The sequence below is a fragment of the Hemitrygon akajei genome, chromosome 3 (assembly GCF_048418815.1).
Source record: "Hemitrygon akajei chromosome 3, sHemAka1.3, whole genome shotgun sequence".
NCBI classification, from domain to species: Eukaryota; Metazoa; Chordata; class Chondrichthyes; order Myliobatiformes; family Dasyatidae; genus Hemitrygon; species Hemitrygon akajei.
Genome location: NC_133126.1, coordinates 150,669,731 through 150,690,846, shown reverse-complemented (window position 1 = coordinate 150,690,846; position 21,116 = coordinate 150,669,731). Strand labels below are relative to the sequence as shown.

At 40.2% G+C, this 21,116-nt stretch overlaps 1 protein-coding gene across 3 annotated transcripts in view; it reads left to right on the top strand.

The window, feature by feature from the left end:
* The window catches only part of golim4a (golgi integral membrane protein 4a), a 100,729-nt gene that overhangs the window by 26,617 nt on the left and 52,996 nt on the right, over window positions 1-21,116 (top strand). For 2 of the 3 annotated variants that reach the window (XM_073041038.1, XM_073041040.1), the window contains exons 3-7: window positions 7,058-7,107; window positions 9,220-9,273; window positions 13,502-13,652; window positions 19,187-19,269; window positions 20,957-21,040. In XM_073041038.1, the coding sequence (XP_072897139.1) occupies window positions 7,058-7,107; window positions 9,220-9,273; window positions 13,502-13,652; window positions 19,187-19,269; window positions 20,957-21,040 (422 nt within the window). The remainder of the gene's footprint in view (window positions 1-7,057; window positions 7,108-9,219; window positions 9,274-13,501; window positions 13,653-19,186; window positions 19,270-20,956; window positions 21,041-21,116) is intronic. The other variant, XM_073041039.1, reaches the window with a different exon arrangement.

Sequence of the window (21,116 nt, the reverse complement as noted above, 5' to 3'; positions counted from 1 at the left end):
GTGTTTTTGGGCTGTGTGCCTGACACCAGGGTGATCTGGGTCTTTTGTTCGGAGCGAGATGAAGAGAGAAGACGCTGAGGCGTGTCCATGACCCGACAAAGGCCGAAAGACCGAAGGAAGGTCAGCGAAGGGAAACCATGAGCTCCAACTCATGCACATTAAAATGGGCCCTTTTCTTTTTGCTTTTTCTTCACTAACCCTGCAGTCAAATTAAGAATGATAAAACTAAATTGTTTAATTGTATGTGGTGTACTGTCTGTTATTTTGTGGTACTGATTTGCAACAGGGTAACGAACCACACAGCATCCACACAAACGGGGTTTTGGGGTGGACTCGCATCTTGATCTCACCTGTTTGGCAGGGCCAGAGATTGTCTTCTCTAGACTTACACAGCTGACAGAACCTGAGAGTTACACTAGTATATCGCATGTAATACTTTTGGCTCTTGTTTAGCAGCCTCTCAGTGATTTTAAAAAGCTCAGTGAGATTTCACATTATTCTAACCCCAAGTGAATATTGGTCTATTGGACCTTGTCAAAGGTTTTTTCAAAATACATGCAAACAACAGCCACGGACTCTTCTTTGTCTATCATGCCTATTCCAACAGGTATGTCGGGAGATTTTCCATTAAGAAAACCTTCAGCTTATTTTATCATGTTTCCCCAAGCATCTGAAATGTCAAGCTTAATAAGGGACGTCTGCCAACCTCTGAAGTCGAGCTAATTGGGCTATAATTTCTTCTCTTTTGCCTCCCTCCCTTCTTAATGAGTGGAGTGACATTTGCAATTTTCTAATCCTTAGAACCATTCCAGAATCTAGTGACTCTTGAAAGATTATTACTAATGCCTCCACAGTCTCTTCAGCCACCTCTTTTAGAACCCTGGGGTGTAGTCCATCTGGACCTTTGACTTATCTACCTTCAGACCTTTCAGCTTCCAGTGCACCTTCTCCTTAATATAGTGACTGTAATCACTTCTCCTCCCTAACACTCTCGTATTTCTGGCATGTTGCTGGTGTCTTCCACAATGAAGACTGATGCAAAATACTTAATAGGTTCATCTGCCATTTCTTTGACCTCCATTTCTACCTCTCCAGCGTCATTTTCCCACAGTCTGATACCCACTCTCACCTATTTTACACTTTATATATCTGAAAAAGGTTTCGGTATCCTCTTTTATATTATTACCATGCTTACCTTCATATTTCATCTCTCCTTATTGTGTCTTAGTTGCCTTCTGTTGTCTTTTAAAAGATGCCCAATCTTCTAGCTTCCTATTACTTTTTGTTATCTCCTATTATAATTTGCACCCAACATCCTGGCTGCAGCTTGAAGGCCTGAATATAACTCCCATCAGGATCTTATTACCCTTTCAGCTTCTTAACTTTACCCACAGGGGTTCTATGTCATCTGATTCCACGTCAATTGTTTCTAAGGATTTGAAGTCATTTTTTACCAACAAAGCCACACCTCCCTCTCTGCCCACCTGCCTATCCTTTTGATATAATATGTATCCTTAGATTTTAAGCTCCCAACTATGATCTTCTTTCAGCTATGACTCAGAGATGCCCACACCATCAGATATGTTAATTTCTAACTGTGCTGCGAGATCGTCTACATACCTAATTCCGTGTACTGTGTGGATTTAAATATAACACTTTCAGTCCAATGTTTATCATTCTTTTCCATTTTCCTTCTATGTTACTGGAAATTAAATTCTTATCCTTTAAACTTATTGTTTTATACTTTATTCTGGAAGCTTCTGCAACCTCTCCTGCACTGTCCTTCCCGTTTACTTCATCCTTACTTTTCCAAGCTGTTAAACCCACACCCACACTTTAGTTTAAAGCTCTATCCACAACTCTGTTTCTGCAATTCACTATGTGTCTGGTTCAGTGGAGCCAGTCCCATTGGAACAGCTCTCTCCTTCCCCAATAATGGCACCTATGTCTCACAAATTCAAATCCATTTTTCCCACAACAGTTTTTACAACACATACCAGTGATTACTTAAGAACCTTTATTCCAGGAACCAAGGCACATATTTAACAATAGGGTCTTGTGTCTAAGGAGTCTTCAAGAAATCAGTCCAGGAGACCGATCAGCCCTGCCAGACTTGTCTAGCAGTTAATAAAATAATCACACTACCAGATTCCCACTCTCCCCTCTCCCCATCCTCCCCGATACCTTACGAGTCCAGACATCTATCTACTTCTTAAATTTATCAGCCTTCCCAGCCTGCTGTGGTCAAGAGTTCTGCAGATTTCCTATCCTCTGAATGAAGAAAGTTCTCTGCTCAATCTCAAACTTTCATAGACTGCACCATTTATCCAAGTGCCACACAGACCATCAGCTAGGTGGGTCCTCTCAGGATTTTGAAACTCTTGGTGAGCTCTCCTCCCCAAGTGAGTACGGGCCTATTGGACCCTTTTATCCGACAGTCCTGTCATGGCAGGGATCAGGCCGGGAGCCTCTGCTGCACTCCTTGTATGGTAAGTGCGCTCGTCCTTGTGTAAGGTGTTACGGATTCAAGCAACAATAAATAGATGAGTTAGGCAAGGGTTTTTATAACAAACAACACGTTTATTAAATACTGAAAACAAACCCCCCCAAAAGTAAACAAATCACTAACGTAACCGGAAGTCAGCTGCTGTGCGGCAGCTTAAACAGTTCTTAAAGCAATGAAGCTTAAACAGTTCTTAAAGCGATGTTGCAAAAACAGTTCTTCAAAGTAGTGCAAAAGTTCAAAATGCTCACAGTCCATTTAAGGGAGAGACTTTTTAAGACGATTTAAATCCTCTTTCACGTCGTGTTGCTTTGGTTCCCAAATCGAACTTTTCCCACGATGAATTTACGGGGATGAACAAATGAAACGGCTTAAAGGCACTGACCTTTCCTTTACAGAACTGTTCCCAATCCTTTCTGCTATTTCACAGGGATTAACACGAGAACAGTCAACAAATTCCTTCCGAATAAGGATCAAACAAGGTCGAACCTGTTTCACCGTCGAAATCGATTCTCCTCGATCTTTAACTCCCGAACTCCGATCTTCACTCTCCACTGATTCTCAACTAGCAGTGTTATAAAGAAACTGCTGGCAATGACCTTTTAAACTTTAGGCATTAGATAAAACTTCATCTTTCAACTAAACTGCGTCATAACATTAAATCACGCAGTGGCATGAAGTCAACATGGCAAATCCAGCCACGAACTGCCCCTCCTCACAGGGAGGGGTCCTCCTTTTATACCCTGTAAAAAAAAACCTGTCACATGACCTCTACTGGCAGGAAAATGATGTCACTCCACCATCACAAGACCATTACCTCAAGTCCAGTATAGCTTCAACCCCAGTCATGTGTCACGTGTACGTAACAAAGGAGACAACAGCTGTCCACAGTACTCCGGTGTGGTCTCTGTAACTGCAGTAAGGAATCCTGTCCTCACAAACTCTTACAATGGCTGTGATCAGTGTTTGGTGTTTTATATGGTTGCTTCAGTGACTGGTGTCCGATTCCTTTGTACACCAATGTTTCAGTCTCTACCCAGTTAAATTACTCTGGTCCTTGCTGTTGGTTTGATTAAAGTGGATAATTTCACATTATGTGCATCTGCCGTGGTTTCACCCACTCGTTCAACTTGTCAACCCTGCTTTGAAGCCTCTGTATCCTCCTCACAACCTCATCCAGTCTTGCGTTGTTGGCAAACTTAGAAACATTGCATTTGGTTCCCTCATCCAAATTGACCTCCACTAGCCACTCTTACGAACCTGAGAAAGCTCTTTCTTTTGTTCTGTTTCTGCTCCCTATAAATCCAGGCTTGTGGACATTACTTATTGAATTCTCCACTGCTCCCAATCTTCCCCTGTTTTCCCTATTAATGTTACAAGCCTCCCCTTTGTATCCAGTACTATTCTAAGGCACTAATCTCTGGGGGGAACTTTATCAAATGAGAGATTATAGAGATTAGCTTTATTTGTCTCATGTACATATAGAGAAAGGCCCAGTTTGCATCAAATCAAGTCAGCGAGGACTGCAATGGGCAGCCCACAGATGTTGCCATACTTCAGGCACCAACATAGCATTCTCACAACTCACTAACCCCTAACCCATACATTAATGGACTTAATGTACCAACTCCTTATAGGCAGCAGCAAGAATTGAGCTCTGATTTTTTACTAGCACTGTAATAGTGTTACATTGATTGCTACAGTACCATACCGCACTTGCTGAAAGTCCTTTCAGAAAGCCCAATAAAAACCACACCTGCTGTTACATTACAAGCAACATCCTCAAAGGTTCTACCTAGTATCTTTGTCAAACATAAACATCCAGGTTAACAGTGTCAAATTCTTTTGGTACTTTCGAAGTTTTCACTTCATTGGATTGAGTATTTTCCCTGGAACCAAGATGAGGCAGATCATTCTGTAGGTCAATATTTTCTCTCTCGCTCCTTCAATAAGTGGCAGAACTACACTTGTCTTTTAGTATTCTAGAGGCAGATTATCAAGCCTGAGGATGCTTTATTCACTTCCACTGCCAGTAATTCCTCAAGTGCTATTTTTATTTCCAGCTTTAAATTTTCTTTAATTCCTTCTCATCACCAATCTCTGGTATTTCTGAGAGTTAATCATGCCCTCTTCCATGAAGTGGGAATCATTTTTTAAAATTGTACTGTTGTTTCTGTTTCCCAGTATAAATTCTCCCCTTTCTGACTGTAAAGAGACCCACATTTAACTTCACTATGTTTTTTCTCTTTGCACGTAGAAACTTTTACAGTCTGCCTTTGTGTCCTCTGAAATATACTCTCATAACTTCAGGTTTCTACTCTTAACCAAAATCTTGGCCCTTTATTTATTGAATTCTCCACTGCTCCCAATCTTCCCCTGTTTTCCCTATTAATGTTACAAGCCTCCCCTTTGTATCCAGTACTATTCTAAGGCACAATATTATTCCACACAGCAAATATAGGTGGACTGGTGAAAGAAAACTTACATGATTTGGTCGGGAGGTAGAGGGCATCGAACAGAAGAAAGGTCCTCTAGTTTGTAGGATATAAAATCTTTCTTTGAAGACCTGAAGCACTTTAAGACCATAAGATATAGGTGCAAAATTAGGCCATTTGACCTTTTGAGTCATCTCTCTCAACTCCATTCTCCTGGTTTTTCCTTGTAACCTTTGATACCATTACTGATCAAGAGCCTGTCAACCTCTACTTTTAATACATCCAGTGACTTGGTCTCCACAGTCACCGGCAATGATTTCTATAATTCACCACCAGCTAGCTAAAGAAATACCTTCTCCTCTGTTTTAAAGGATCTTCTTATTCTGAGGCTGTGCCCTCTGGTCCTGGATTCTCCTACTATAGGAAACATTCATTTTACATCCTGTTCAATATTTGATAGGTTTCAATGAGATCCCTTCGCATTCTCCTAAACTCCAGCAAGTACAGGCCCCGAGCCACCAGACACTCTTCATTCATTAACTCTTTCATTCCTAGGAAAGAAAGCAGTTCTTTTTGATCCTTTCAATATAGTAAGGGAGACTATTTTTTTTCATAAGTATTTCCCATTGAGCAGTCGTTAGCTCTTCATTTATTTTGTCTTGCCCTGAGTCATTCATACAAGTTGCACTAAATAGGCCAGGGATTACCAGCTGAGAATATTTTGATTTTGCCATTCATGTTTGTAGTTGCTATAAATTTTGAGTCTGCTCTGTTCTTGTGGGTTAGCATCACTGGTCTTACTCAGAAGCAAATTTTTATTCTTTGTAATCAGAACAATACTCTCACTTAACTATATCTAGTAATTTGTATTTTTTTTCATTTAGAGATGTACCATGGTAACTGGCCCTTCCAGCCCATTGTGGCCTTGCCATCCAATTACACCCTAAAATGGTGTGGACTTCTTCTATACATCCCTTTCATTTTCAGGAAGATATATAAATATTCTTGTGTGTAAATTTTAATTACAAATTCCTAGACTGATTTAATTTACAAAGAACATATATAAATGAACATTTTGATCTTTACAATGAATTTTATTCTTTTTAACATTGGAAATAGTGAAGCACTTCACATTGCTCTTGTTAGTTGGATAAATTGCTGATTAACACTGTCTATTTGGTTGCTGCTAAACTCAAGGACAGATTTTTCTTTCACTACCGTGCCTCCTGCACTTGGTTTCCAAAAGCCGACATTCCTTTCTTCACTGACACAACAGTAAAAAACTTGACTTACAAAACCAAACCAAAAATGCTGTGATTACTTTGCAAATCAGGCAGTATCTCTGTAGAGAATACGGAAGTAAGGCTTTAGGTTGAAGGTCTTTCATCAGAATCAAAAAAAAAGGATAGTAAGCATGCACGGTTTAACCTGCGGAGAAGTAGATGACTAGAGAGAACCAAGGAGGAATGTGTGATAAGAATGAGACCATGAGAAACAGATGATGTTACAATTACATAGAAAGTCTTGTGAAGAGTAATTGCAGCTGACTTGTCTGGGAGAGAGGGAGATACATTATCTAAGAGTTGCTCTAATAATGAGATGAAAGGAATGCTGGAATTAAGCTTGACAAAACCCTCCTCTAGTGTTCTGAAATGATGTTTGACCAGCTAGGCAGCAATTAAATATGCTGCTGTTCTCCCAAGTGTGGGCTTTTGGTGGATGATACACTGAGCTTACGAAGGCCTACAAGGTGTGGCTGGTTAGTCCTTATAAAATTTGCAACCTTTTATTTTCTGTGATTGCACATTTCATTAGAGTACGGTATCTCAAACTTCAAAGCCTGTCTAGTTTGACCAGTTCCAGTCTATTGCTACATGATGCTTAGAAAGGGCTTTATGTGAATACACATAAAACTACTTTTATTTCCTCCTTGTTGCTTAGAGATTTCTGGCCTCCACATACCTTCGTTATTGAGTCAGGACTTTAATAAAGGCCTAAATTTAACATTCATTGTTCTATGCTCTCCAGTGTTGTTAATCTATCATTATTCTGACTGTTGATTTAGAAATTTCCCAATTCAATCAGACTGAGCATTAACTTTTTTTCTTTCTCCTTTTAGATTATTTGGTTTATAAGTTAGAAGCACAAGAAGCCTTGAACAAAGAAAAGGTGAGGAGTGTGTTGCTGAAGAACAGGAGGTATAATATTCATGAATGCAAAATCCACCTGCTTTGTACAGTAAAAGAAACTTTTCCATATATAACCATTAGTGTTTACTAATTTAAATAGGTTTTTCATGTACAATTTAAACAGAAACTTACATTTAGCTTGTCAAACCCGATACGGGCTTTCTTGCCACATCACGAGGAGGCACACTAGTCTGGCTTTACTTAAGTTATCAGCACCACGTTTTGTTTATTTTTACAAGTTTAGGAAAAAATAGTATTAGTGCAAAATTACAGTATTTCAGAGCGTATATAAATATGATAGATTTTTTAATGCAATTGTGATGCCTAATGCATTACAGAGCCACACTTACTCAACCAGATAGTTTCCTGGAGGAGGAGTAAAAAATGAATGCTAGCAGTGATTGTGGAGAGGGGGTGGTTTGGCGTCGTGTGTTTGGAAAATTCCTCTCCATCGCCATTGACTACCAACGGCACAGTGGCACATGTGTTGTGGAATTAACAAATTACACGACGCATTTCCAGTGATGATAAAACTGATTCTGATTCCGGTTAGTCCTGCTGCTGCACCTGGGTTTGATCTTGATCTTAGATGCTGTTAGTGTGGAGTCTGCAAGTTCTCTGGGTGACTGTGCGGGCTTCCTCCAGATATTCCAGTTTTCACTTGCGTCCCACAGACGTGCTGGTGGTTGGGAACTGGCTACTGTACATAGTCACTCTGTAGGTTCAGGGAACTTAGTGGAGTGTGGGAGTAAAGTAGGATTAATGTAGATGGGTGCATGAGAGGCTGAGCAGACTCAATGAGCTGAAGGCCTTCATTCTATTTCTAAGATTAAAAAAAAACTCTGTTCTTTTAAACATTTGAATCAAATTTCATCTTAAGTCCTTGCTTTTTCGAGGTACATTCTGTAAAGTAAGTTCTGTTGTGCCTTCATCGGTAACTAACGTAGTTTAAACTGGGAACTCATCTTAAGGTCATCAATTCCACAATGCAGTCCAACTTTCACAGGCCTTTCACATCTTTGACCTATACTCAATGGCACCTTTATTAGGTACACCTCGTTAATGCAAATACATAATCAGCCAATCACGTGGCAGCAAATCAGTGCCTAAAGCTTGCAAACATGATTAAGAGGTTCAGATGTTGTTCAAACCAAACATCAAAATGGGGAAGAAATGTGATTTCAGTGACTTTGACCGTTGGTGCCGGATGAGTTGGTTTGAGTATATCAGCAACCACTGAGTTCCTGTAATTTTCGCGCACAACAGTCTCTAAAGTTTATAGAGAATGGTGTGAAAAACAAAAAAAAATCCAGTGAGCAGCAGTTCTGTGAGTGAAAATGCCTTGTTAATGAGAGAGGTCAGATGAGAATGGCCAGGCTGGTTATAGCTGACAGGAAGGTGAGAGTAACTCAAGTCACCATGTGTTACAACAGCAGTGTGCCGTAGAGCATCTCTGAATGCACAGCATGTCAACATGTCAAACCTTGAAGTGGATGGGCTACAGCAGCAGAAGACCCCAACATATACTCTGTGTCCACTTTAATATGTACTGGAGGTACCTAATAAAGTGGCCACTGAGTGTGTTTTCTATGACATACAGTGGCTAGCCAGTCAGGGCTGCTGTTCAACAGTGAGTGGATAATCTTTGTGTGGGGATTTGATCCAGAACTATGGCATTTATTGAAATAACAGGCATGTCTTGGGGTAACCTTTGTAAATTCCTAGAACCTTTGTTTCTTGTGCTAATCTGTATTTAATTTTCAACTCGCCTTTTTAATCTAGTTACAGCTGGTCTTTATGTGTCACTGCTAGGATTCAGTTTCCTGTCAGATTATCTTCCCTGCATCCCAATGATCGGCAGTAGAAAAATTCCCATCATTCTTGTCATTGTTCAAGGCCACAGGCTGCCCTGGCAACCATTAATATCTGAATCGGACAACCTGTTAATAAATAAGTAACCTTTTCCTGTTGCTTTGCTTTGATTTTGTCCCTCTCTTTGTCTGTGTGTGTTTCTTGTTGTAATGAAATTAAGAATGTGTACTGAAATCTTCATGACAATCCAAGCTGCTTCTTACCAGTGTCTGTTTTGCAGCAGGATTCCAATAATCGGTACAGTGCACTCAGCATACAGCACAAAATGCTGAAGGTAGGTGTATATGCCTTTTTATATCAATTGGCCATGCAGGAAAATAAGCCTTTGCAGAGGTTGCAACAATCTCTCTGCTTTCCTTTTGCCACTGAAGTCCCAATAAGTTATAGCATAATTTCTGATCTGCAGTAAATTGCTACTGAGAATACTCTGTTGCACTTCCTGTACAGAGCATTTAAGAGGACCTTTTATGTTTATAGGCTCTTTGTGGACTTGAACTTATTATTCAACATTACAAATTGGAATATTCCAGATTCGTGCTCTCAGTAATCAATAATGAATAGAATCTCTATTAATCTGAAAGAGTACTCTGTGAAGTCAAGGGTTAGGAAGCTAAGAACTGCCTTGGCTCAATAAACTGGCTCACTGCTGCTTCTCAAGGACAAATAGAGATGGGAAGTATATCCGATCACAAGCAAGAGAAAATCTGCAGATGCCGGAAATTCTGCTGAACGGTCTCAGCCCGAAACGTTGACTATACTCTTTTCCATGGATGCTGCCTGGCCTGCTGAGTTCCGCCATCAGTTTGTGTTATGGGAAGTATATACTGATCTTATGAATGATATTACTACACAATGAATAGAAAATAATTAATCCCAGCCTAGGGATACTAGCTGAGGAGCATAACTATCATGGGTAGGGTATGATGAAGCCCCCTGCAGAATTAAAGATGAAAGTAACAACCTTAAACTTAACATGGGGGAGAAAATAAATCAAAGATGATATCAGTTCCATTAAGATCATTGGCTACTATCATATTTTCTAAGTGAAAAGCAGCCTCCAGTTGGAACGATCAATTTGTATGCATTTCTGTCTTGGGACGTGAATCTTTGACCTCGTATATAGGCAAGGCTGCTGCAATTGAGCCACGATGAATGTCAGCAATCCCCATTGAATTTTGTTTAAACATATGCAGCTCATCTCATACTGAGAATGCTTTCCATTCAAGAAATACATTTGATCTGTACCACCATGGAGTAACAGGATAAGTGATTAAAAATAGCTGACGTACAGTCATATGACATAAACATTGCCAAGTGATATGTCAATTTTGTTCACCACATTTGATCTTAAAATACCAGTTTAATATAGTTATGGATCAATGAAATTATGAACGTTACAGATGGAGGAAATGAATTAAAACTGGGAATTTCATTGATGAAACACACACAAAGTGCTGGTGGAACACAGCAGGCCAGGCAGCATCTATAGGGAGAAGTACCTGAGCAGTCAACGTTTTGGGCTGAGACCCTTTGTCAGGACTTCATTTCATTTATTGATGAGTTGGGACATGTAATAAAATATTTTTGTGCATTCTAAACGAAAAGTGTCTCTTCTTGTGCACTTTTGTAATTATTAACAAACCCTGTAAAACCGAATCAGGTACCATCTAAAGATCCAGTGATGATTTTCCAGTTATTCTCAGCATGTCAAATTAGTTTAATGGATCCAATGATCAAACTTAGCATTAGCTGATGTTGTGCTAATTTTTCCAATCTTTCTGTTGAAGGGTCCCAGACCTGAAACATTTACCGTTCCTCTTTCCGCAGGTGTTGTTAGATCTGTGGAGTTTCCCAGCATTTTCTGTTTTTATTTCAGGTTCCCGCACTGGCGGTGTTTTTGTGTATTTTTCACTTACCACTGTTCCTGCTTGGTAGACTCCTTCGTGTTTCCTTGAACTTTCTAGAACTCTCCTAATTGACTGCAAAGAGGGAGTGTTAATTTGTCAAAGAAAGTGATGCAGTGGATGAGGAAGCTGTATTTTTAGCATGGCTATAAACTGCGTTTTACTAAGGAGTACAGAGAGGGAGTGTCTGAGGTTGTAGCCAAAATGCAGAACTGAAGGAAAGGCAATTGGGGCTCTGCACTTGTAGTCTCAAAATGTACCATGTGTCCAGTAAGAAACTTCTAGCAAACCATTCAGTGGTATCCTGATTATTAGCTCTCACAGTTTTGCCAATGGAAATTGGCAGATACCTTAGCTACAATTGGGTACTGATGAAATAACAAACTCAAAATTTTGGCCTGGCTCACAGTGACAGAGGCATCTGAAATAATCCCTGCTCATCCTAGACAGAATTCCTGATGCACTAAGCGTAGACCAAATATATAGCTGGATCTCGAAATAAATGACCCCAGCTAAAAGCTTTGACAGCCATCAGTCAGACTAATAGACAGATGGGAGGTATATGAATAATTTGTGTATGGTATTTATTTAACCCCTCAGTTTTCATTAATAGTCCTATTCTACACAGTATGTTTTAATCCAAAAGTTAAAAAATACCTGCTTTCATACTTCGGTCAAAATATGAAAATCACTAGGCAAAATGAGTGGATCTTCCATTTTCAGCAGGGCCTTTAAAGGATACTGTCATATGAGGCATTGCTGAATCTATGTGTCTTCTTAGGTACCAAAGAATTTCTGTGTCCATATTTCTAAAATATCTCTGCACAATATATAATCTGAGTGAAATAAAACTACAGTAAAAGCTTTACCATCCATCATCCAGCTAGCCAGTATACCACTGTAAATGCATTTTCCCCCATTAGTCGTTCTTCATCAAGGTATTCTTCACTATACAAGGAAAATTACCACTTCTGTGCAGCATGAACCACCCATTTGACAACATGGATACACAAGAGGATGCTGACAGAAACACAAGTAGTTGTTGGAGATAATAAAATGATAGGGCAAGGATGAAAATGACAATGGCTCAGTTGCTGAGTTTTGTAGCTTCACTAGAGCCAGGCTATCAAAACCTGCTCTTCAAAATGGAAACTAGCCCAGTTAGACAAGGTTTTGTGCAGGTGGTGTGCTTTGAAATGCTTGGAAGCTGATTTCGGGACCCATAATGATTGAAAGGATGAAGGAGTTTTACAAGAAGATGGAACTTACAGAACCCTACAAATTTTTGGATGATAGATTGTCATGCTTCAAATTTTGGCATGGTGCCCAAAGACTTGACAATTTAGAGGAGAAGAAAATGTGCCGATAAGATTTTATATTCTACAATCGTGATAAGATAATGATAAGTGAAAATTTAAATTTAAATTGCTGGTTTTTTTGTATTGCACCTCACAGCTGCTGCACTGCAATAAAGGGTTACAAATCTAGAGAGCGCTGAAGAAAACTGTACGTCATTCTCCTTATTATACGACCTTTAGTATTATAGAGTACATGACAAGATATTTTGCTCTTGAATAACTGGCATGCACCCATTTCCAATAGATGCTGGATAGTAAAGCTGTTACTGTAGTTGCATGGATGTAGTTAGAAATATTTCTGTAGACCGCAAATTCCTGGATAAGAATTTATATCCATGATTTCGGAAGTACAGAAGTTTATAATAGTTTTGCAAGCATCCTGCGATGTGGAAGTCTGATAGAGGAAAGTGCTGCCATAGTCTAGATGGTAGAACTATTATTGAACTGTACACAACAAAATAAAATAACCATATACCAATTACAGCATGGAAACAGTCCATCTCGGCCCTTCTAGTCCGTGCCAGACGCTTACTCTCACCTAGTCCCACCGACCTACACCCCAGCCCATAACCCTCCATTCCTTTCCTGTCTATATACCTATCCAATTTTTTTTTTAAATGTTGCATTTAACTGAGTTTTAAGGGAATGAACCTTTCCAAGCTCTATCGAGAAAGAGGTACAATTGCAGTTGAATTTCCTTGTTGTAATCGACAATGAAAGTCTGAATCTGTCAGGTGACAGACTTGACAAATATAAAAATTGAAGATTCTGAGGTAAAGCTAAGTGGTTTGAACGCAGGTCATCAAAAGTTTCCCAGCCGGCCTGTAAATTATTTTAATGTAGAGGTAGAGAATGCATGCTTTTTACACTGATAATAATAATGTTGGAGCTAATATTTAAAATAAATTTCTGAAATCCAGTCTTATTGGCAGTAATTAGGAAGGCATAAGGCCTTCAGATCCCTTAATCCCACTTTGCATATCATACACTGGATTCCAGTACTTGCAGGCCCCAAAGGCCTAGTGAAGTGAGGATTTTAACGTAAGGGAAGATTCTTTGTATAAGGAAAGCTGAGGGGTCTGTCTCATTTATAGGCCTTTTAGATGGTCTTATTTTCCAGAGTGCTCTAGGCTCAAATGAGTCACTGCCATTTTCCAGCTAGACATTCGCAGAATTTTACCAGATCTGCTGAGCTTCTGTGTTTGTCTTTCTCAACAATTTGCTTAATTTGCATGTACAGAGTCAGCATGAAGATCTGAGGAAACAGTTTGCTGAACTACATGGGGAACATATAAGGCTTGGAGAGGACCATGGTCAAGCAATGAATGAGCACAATCGACGATATTTGAATCTGCAGCAATCAAAGGAACAGGAAATTGCTAAACTGAAAGGTAATAATGGGGATTTAGTGGAGTAAACTTTGCCTGCATCACATGGGAAGTCATGTGATAGAAAGATTTTTAATTTATTATAGATGCCATCAAAGTTCACTCCTATTATGACATGGGGGTACCCAGCTCCAACAAAGTCAAATGTTACACTAGTAGTACCATTCAAAGGATTCAAAGTTTCAAAGGTACATTTAATGTCAGAGAAATATATACAATATACATTCTGAAATGCTTTTTCTTGCAATCATCCAGAGCAATGAAATCTTGGCCTTCCAAGGGTGACTGAAATTCTTAGGCTGAGCCCATGATAGGTTAATTTGAATCCCAATGTTTGTAATCTAAGCTTCTTCAGTTTGAGTTATTTGCTTATTTTTCCTTCATTCCAGTTGTTCACTCACCTATTTCCTGCCTTCATCGGTGATTATTCATATCTAAGTCTTAATTTTGAAACAATAATGTGTCTAGAAATTGGATTAGAAAAAAAACATTCGTGCATGGAGATACAACAAACTATTTATTGGAGTATGAAGCAAAAATTAACTACTGGAGCCACTCAATAGATTGAGCAGCCTTCATGGGAAAAGGAGCAGCCACCGATTTGGGTCACAACCTTGCATCAGAATTCTAAAATAGTGTTTCAAACCAGAAAGAGATAATTCCATTCCCCACACAGATGTTGCTTAACCTGATCCTCTATTGCTCCACTCTGTTACTCAATTTGTGCCTGATTTTTAGAAGTCACTAACACTTTGCACACTTAATGATAGTGTGTCCAGTGCAGCTTATTTGCCTAACAACAGGAACTGGAGCAAATAACCGATACTTATTACCTACACTCAGTGGCCATGTTTTCAGGTATACCTGTACACCTGCTCATTAATGCAAATATCCAATCAGCCAATCATGTGGTAGCAACTCAATGCATAAAAGCATGCAGACATAGTCAAAAGGTTCATTTGCTTTTCAGACTAAACAACAGAATGGGGAGGAAATGCGTTATCAGTGACTTTGACTGTGGAATGATTGTTGGTGCAGATGGAGTGGTTTGAGGATCTCAGAAACAGCTGATCTCCTGTTATTTTCATGCACAACCGTCTCTAGAGCTTACAGAGAATGGTGCAAAAAAAAACCAAAAAAAAAATCTGCATATGCCTTGTAAATGTGGGAGGTCAGAGGAGAACGGCCAGACAGGTTCAAGGCAACGGGAAGGTGACAGTAACTCAGCCACTCATTACAAAAGTTGCATACAGAAGAGCACTTGTGGAAATTTAAAGTCAATGGCCTACAGCAGCAGAAGACCGCGAATGTACATTCACTGGCCTCCTTATTATGTACGGGTGATACTAACAATGAAGTGGCCTCTGACTGCATATGCCTTGTACTTTGCACACTTAATGATAGCGAGTCCATTGCGTTATGTTTGCCTAACAATAGAAATTGGACCAATAATCAATATTTATTAACCATATTGTAAACAGTTTAACATCATGCTAAAAGTTCAGAAACTAGTGTAACTTAAAGCATCCTCAGCTGAGCTTCAATTTAATAAAAACATTGGGTACTTGTGGTATGGGGCTGGATCAAGGCCTTGAGCTCTTGTTTGACCCATCTGCCTTACACGTGGCATAGTTGGATCCACTCCTATTTGTCTATCGTCGCAACAGGTCAACAGCAGATGCCATTTCATTGGCTCTTCACTCAATCCTGGAGCAACTGGAGAGTGAAGATGCATTCATCAGGATGCTCTTCATTGATTGCAGCTCTTCATTCAACACTACCATCCCCCTCAAAACTACTCAATTAGTCCTTGGCTTCAAAAGCTGCAGAAGGGTTTGGACCGGAAACGTCGACTGTACTTTTTTCCGTAGGTGCTGCCTGGCTCACTGAGTTCCTCCAGCATTTTGTGTGGATTCTCGATTTCCTCACTTGTAGATCCTAGTCTGTTTGGATTGGCAACAACATCCTCTCCACAATCACCATCAGCCCAGGTGTGCCACAATGATGTCCTTTGTCCCCTTCTCTTTCTTTATGTTACAATCACCCCTCAGAAACTGATTAGAAAGCTGAGCCTACTGGGCCTGAACACCTCCCTCTGCAACTGGATCCTAGACTTCCTGACTGGGAGACCTCAGTCAGTCCGGATCGGAAGCAGCATCTCCAACACCATCACACTGAGCACGGGGGCTCCCCAGGGTTGCGTGCTCAGTCCACTGCTGTTCACTCTGCTGACCCACGACTGGTCTGCAACACACAGCTCGAACCACATCATCAAGTTCGCCGATGACATGACCGTGGTGGGTCTCATCAGCAAGAACGATGAGTCAGCTTACAGAGAGGAGGTATGGTGGCTAACAGACTGGTGCAGAGCCAGCAACCTGTCCCTGAATGTGAACAAAACAAAAGAGATGGTTGTTGACTTCAGGAGGGCATGGAGCGACCACTCCCCGCTAAACATCGACGGCTCCTCGGTAGAGATCGTAAAGAACACCAAATTTCTTGGTGTTCACCTGGCGGAGAATCTCACCTGGTCCCTCAACACCAGCTCCATAGCAAAGAAAGCCCAGCAGCGTCTCTACTTTCTGTGAAGGCTGAGAAAAGTCCATCTCCTGCCCCCATCCTCAGCACACTCTGCATTCTACACATTCCACATTCACATTCTATTGAGAACATCCTGAGCAGCTGCATCACTGCCTGGTTCGGAAATTGCACCATCTCGGAATGCAAGACCCTACAGCGGATAGTGAGGTCAGCTGAGAAGATCATTGGGGTCTTGCTTCCCGCCATTACAGACATTTATACCACACACTGCATCCGCAAAGGTAACAGCATTATGAAGGACCCCACGCACCCCTCATACAAACTCTTCTCCCTCCTGCCGTCTGGGAAAAGGCTCCGAAGCATTCGGGCTCTCACGACCAGACTATGTAACAGTTTCTTCCCCCAAGCCATCAGACTTCTCAATACCCAGAGCCTGGACTGACATCAACTTACTGCGCTATTGTCTTGTTTATTATTTATTGTAATGCCTGCACTGTTTTGTGCACTTTATGCAGTCCTGAGTAGGTCTGTAGTCCAGTGTAGTTTTTTTTGTCTGTGTTGTTTTTACATAGTTCAGTGTAGTTTTTGTACTGTTTCATGTAGCACCATGGTCCTGAAAAACATTGTCTCGTTTTTACTGTGTACTGTACCTGCAGTTATGGTTGAAATGACAATAAAAAGTGACTTGACTTGACTTACGACTATGAGGCGAAGTACAGCTCCAGTGTCAAATTTAAGCTTGGTGATGACATCACAGTTGTCGGCCAAATTAAAGATGGTAATGAATCAGCATAGAGGAGGAAGACTGAAAGTCTGACTGAATGGTGCTAAAACAACAACTTCTCACTCAATGTCAGCAAAACAAAATGGGAGGTTCAGGAGCCAGCACTAATTAGGGGATCAGACTGGGAGACGATTAGCAACTTTAGGCTCTGTCCTCGGTTCAGCACATTAATGCAATTACAAAGAATACACAGCAGTACTTCCACTTTCTTAGAAGTCTGCGAAGATTCGGCATGTCATTTAAAACTTTGACAAACTTCTGTAGATACATGGTGGAGAGCATACTGATAGGTTGCATCACAGCCTGGGATTGAAACACCAATGCCCTTGAATGGAAAAGCTGCAAAAAATAGTGGATACAACCAAGTCCATCACGGGTAAAGGCCTCCCCACCACTGAGCCGATATGCAAGGATCAGTGTTACAGGAAAGTAGCATCCATCATCAAGGACTCCCACCATCCAGGCCATACTTTCTTCTCATTTCTGCCATCAGGAAGGAGGTGGAGGAGCCTCAGGCCATGCATCTCAAGATTCAGAAACATTTATTTCCACTCGACCATAAGACTGTTGAAGCAGAGGGGATAACTTCACTCATCCCAAAACTGAAATGATTCTGCAATCATTGGACTCAATTTCAGGGATTTTACAACACAGGTTCTGGATACCTATTGCTTATTTATTATTATTATTTCATTTTTTGTTCTCTCGTTTTATATTTGCACAGTTTGTTGTCTTTTGCACATTGGTTGTTTGTCTCAGTGGTTTTTCACGGACTATATTGTGTTTCTATATAGTTACTGTGAATGCCCACAAGAAAATAAATCTCAGGTTAGTATATGGTTACATATATGTACTTCTATAATAAATTTGCTTTGAACTTTGGCCTCTCTGCCTAATTGCAGCTGTACTGTAGCTTTGGCCAACACTGACCACCTACCACCTACTCAGTCAATGGTATCTTAAATATCAACCTCTTCTCTCTGGACACTGCCTAAATTCATATGTATATAATATATATATTCTTTAATAATTAAAAATTATTAATGTAATTGACAAGGTTATATTGTAGTTTAGGCTTCCTGTGTTTTTTTGATGAAGTACCCATTGAGGAAGAGCATTTTGATGTATACTGTCTGGGTAGGGTAAATTGCTCATTCAAAGTTCAAAGTACATTTATTATCGAAATATGTATACTGTCCTCAACCTTGAGATTTGTTTTCTTGCAGGCAGCCAGAAAACAAAGAAACACTGCAGAAACCACGGAAAAGCCCACACAACAAACACCCAGTATGCCAAAAATAAGAACAAATCATAAACGAGTGAACAAATGACATATAGGACATGAACCACAGTTCCAAAAGTGAGTCCACAGCCATGGAACCTGTTCAGTGTTGCAGTGGTCCAGGAGCCCAATGGCTGCAGGTCACAACACGAACATGTTCATCGAATTCTCCAACTTCCGGTGATTCCCTCCCTCTCCCTTCCCCCATTCCACTTTCACTGTGTCTCCTCTTCCAGCTGCCTATCACCTCTCTCACGATTCTGCCTTCTTCTACTACCCGTAGTGCTTTCCCCTTACATTCCTTCTTCACCTCTCCTGCCTATCCCCTCCCTGCTTCCCCTCCCCCACCCCTTGATCTTTCCTCTGATTGGTTTTTCACCTGGCACCTACCAGCCTTCTCCTTCCCACCCTCCCCCCTCCTTCTTTATAGGGCCCCTGCCCCCCTCCCTCTTCAATCCTGACGAAGGGTCTCGGCCCGAAACGTTGACTGCTCGTTTCCACGGATGCTGCCTGACCTGCTGAGTTCCTCCAGCTTGTTTGTATGTGTTGATTTGACCACAGCATCTGCAGTGTACTTTGTGGCTGCAGGTCACAAAGTGCTCACAATCTTTGGAATTATGCTCAATAATTCAAGACATTTGACTTGAATATTTTTCAAATTGTCGTTTCATTGAAATATTCAGTTAAAATTCACCAAATGGATGACTTGAATAATCCCACAGGTACTTGCCAAGGCGTCTTGCTAAAGCCCTTTTGATTAAATAAAAGCAGGATCAGGTATTGTTCAACTCATTATGCTCTTTGTTACTTAGTTCGGAGAGCAAGGTTTGAAATAAACAAATTTCCAGAAAAATTGAAAGCTACATTCAGCTTTGTTATGTTTACTTGGTTGGATTAGTAAACTGGAACTTACAGTACTTTTGTTCACAGAGAATATCTACAATCTACTCGACGAGAACAAAAAGTTGAGGAAGGCCCATCAAGACGTTCATGTTCAGCTTCAGGATGTGAGGGTAAGATCAAGCTTTTGTTAAATAGTTTTTCTAATTATATACGTGCTTCTTTTGATACCGTTTGAACACTAACAAGCCAAGTGGATTTATAAAGTGATCACCAGAATTACAGAATGATTACAGCACAGAAGAGGCCTTATGGCCCATTGAGTATATACTAGGTCTATGTAAGACATTCCATCTAGCCCTGCTTCCCTGCCCTCTCGCTGTAGCCCTGCAAATTCTTTCCATTGAGGTATTTATCCAGCTTCATTTTGAAAGCTGTGGTTGAATCTGTCTCCACTAATATTCGGGCAGCACACCCAGAACCAAGCCACCTACTGCTTAAGACCATGAAACATAGGAGCAGAATTAGGCCATTTGGCCCATCAAGCCTGCTCTGCCATTTCATTATTTAACCAAGTCACATTTCTTTCTATTACTCATCAAGTTTATTTTCTCCCAGTGAGAGCCATCACTTCCGTTCGAATTTACCTATACTTCTCATGATTTTAAACGCCTCCATCAAATTCCCTCCCAACCCTGTCAATTCCAAGGAGAGCAGCTGCAGCTCGATTATAGACTCCATGTATATTTACAGAGCACAAGGTTCATCTCTGGAATCTTGTTCTATGATCTGTCTTAGATAGGCACATGGACTATCGAAAACTGCCGGGCTATGTAGGTGGGAAGAGTTCGATTGATCTTCAAATAGGCTGACAAATTGGCACAGCATTGTGGCCCAAAGGGCCTATAGGGTGCTGCAGTATTCTATGTTGTGTGTTCTTTTTCAGTAAATCACTTCCAAATTCTATCTGTTCCTTTACAGTTTATGTAAGCGCAGTGTCCAGTACTGGTCAAAGACACTCTACCTGTGGCCAAAGTAGTAATTTATAAAGGTTCACAATGATTTTGATATTCATGTTTTTTCATTTTATTAAGTCAAGAACCTCAAAAATGTTTTAAATCACTTTTTCAGCCTGCCCTGTCATTTTAGGTGAGCTATCTGGATATAGCCTTCGACCTCTTTGTTCTTGTACCCGTTGTGCCCTTCAGTAAGCACGTCAGCCTTCACTGCAAGACTAAACTCTTCATATTGTCTGCATTATACTTCAATGGCAAACTGTAACAAGATAAAATTATTACAAGTAGCAATGATAACAAGTCTAGGCTCTTGGATCTAATTTCAGTTGTTAGGCAAAAAAAAATGCTGTAAACAAAGTTATTGAGTGTGTATAAAAGTTGGGGATATGATATCAATATTAGGTTGATTTCTTTTTCAACAAAGTGCCCACTCCATGCCTCTTCCTTTAAAGAGGATCACCTGGCGACACTCCTATCTTCTATAAATGGAAAACATTCTTATAAAATTTAAAATATTTTACTGAGAAAATACTTAGGCATCTGAAGGTTATCCTCTATTAAGCAGTGAAATTAAACTATATGTCTTCCACCTGACCGACAACTTAACTGCAAAATTACAACCTTGTGAGAAAAATAGAAACTTCAGTTTCTTGTTTTAAATTTAGAACTAGTATTGTGAAGCCATCAGAAGAGACTCCATTCTGTTGCTTAGATAAGAAATAAAATGTTTCTAGCTCTGAATTACCCTGTACCTTATACTAAATATAGTCAAAAATGTAAGAAAAAGATAAGACAAATTCTTACAGTTATTCTTGATAACTTTTAACTATTGTTATTATTGCAGCAATTACACAAGAACTTACTGTTGCAACATGATCAGCTCCAGGTGACTTTAGAAGACCACAAGAATTCCCTCTCAGTTGCCCAGGTGTGAATTCATTAAATATTACCATTTCAGTGAAATGAAAGCATAAATGGAAAATTGGATTCCATTCAGTTCTGTA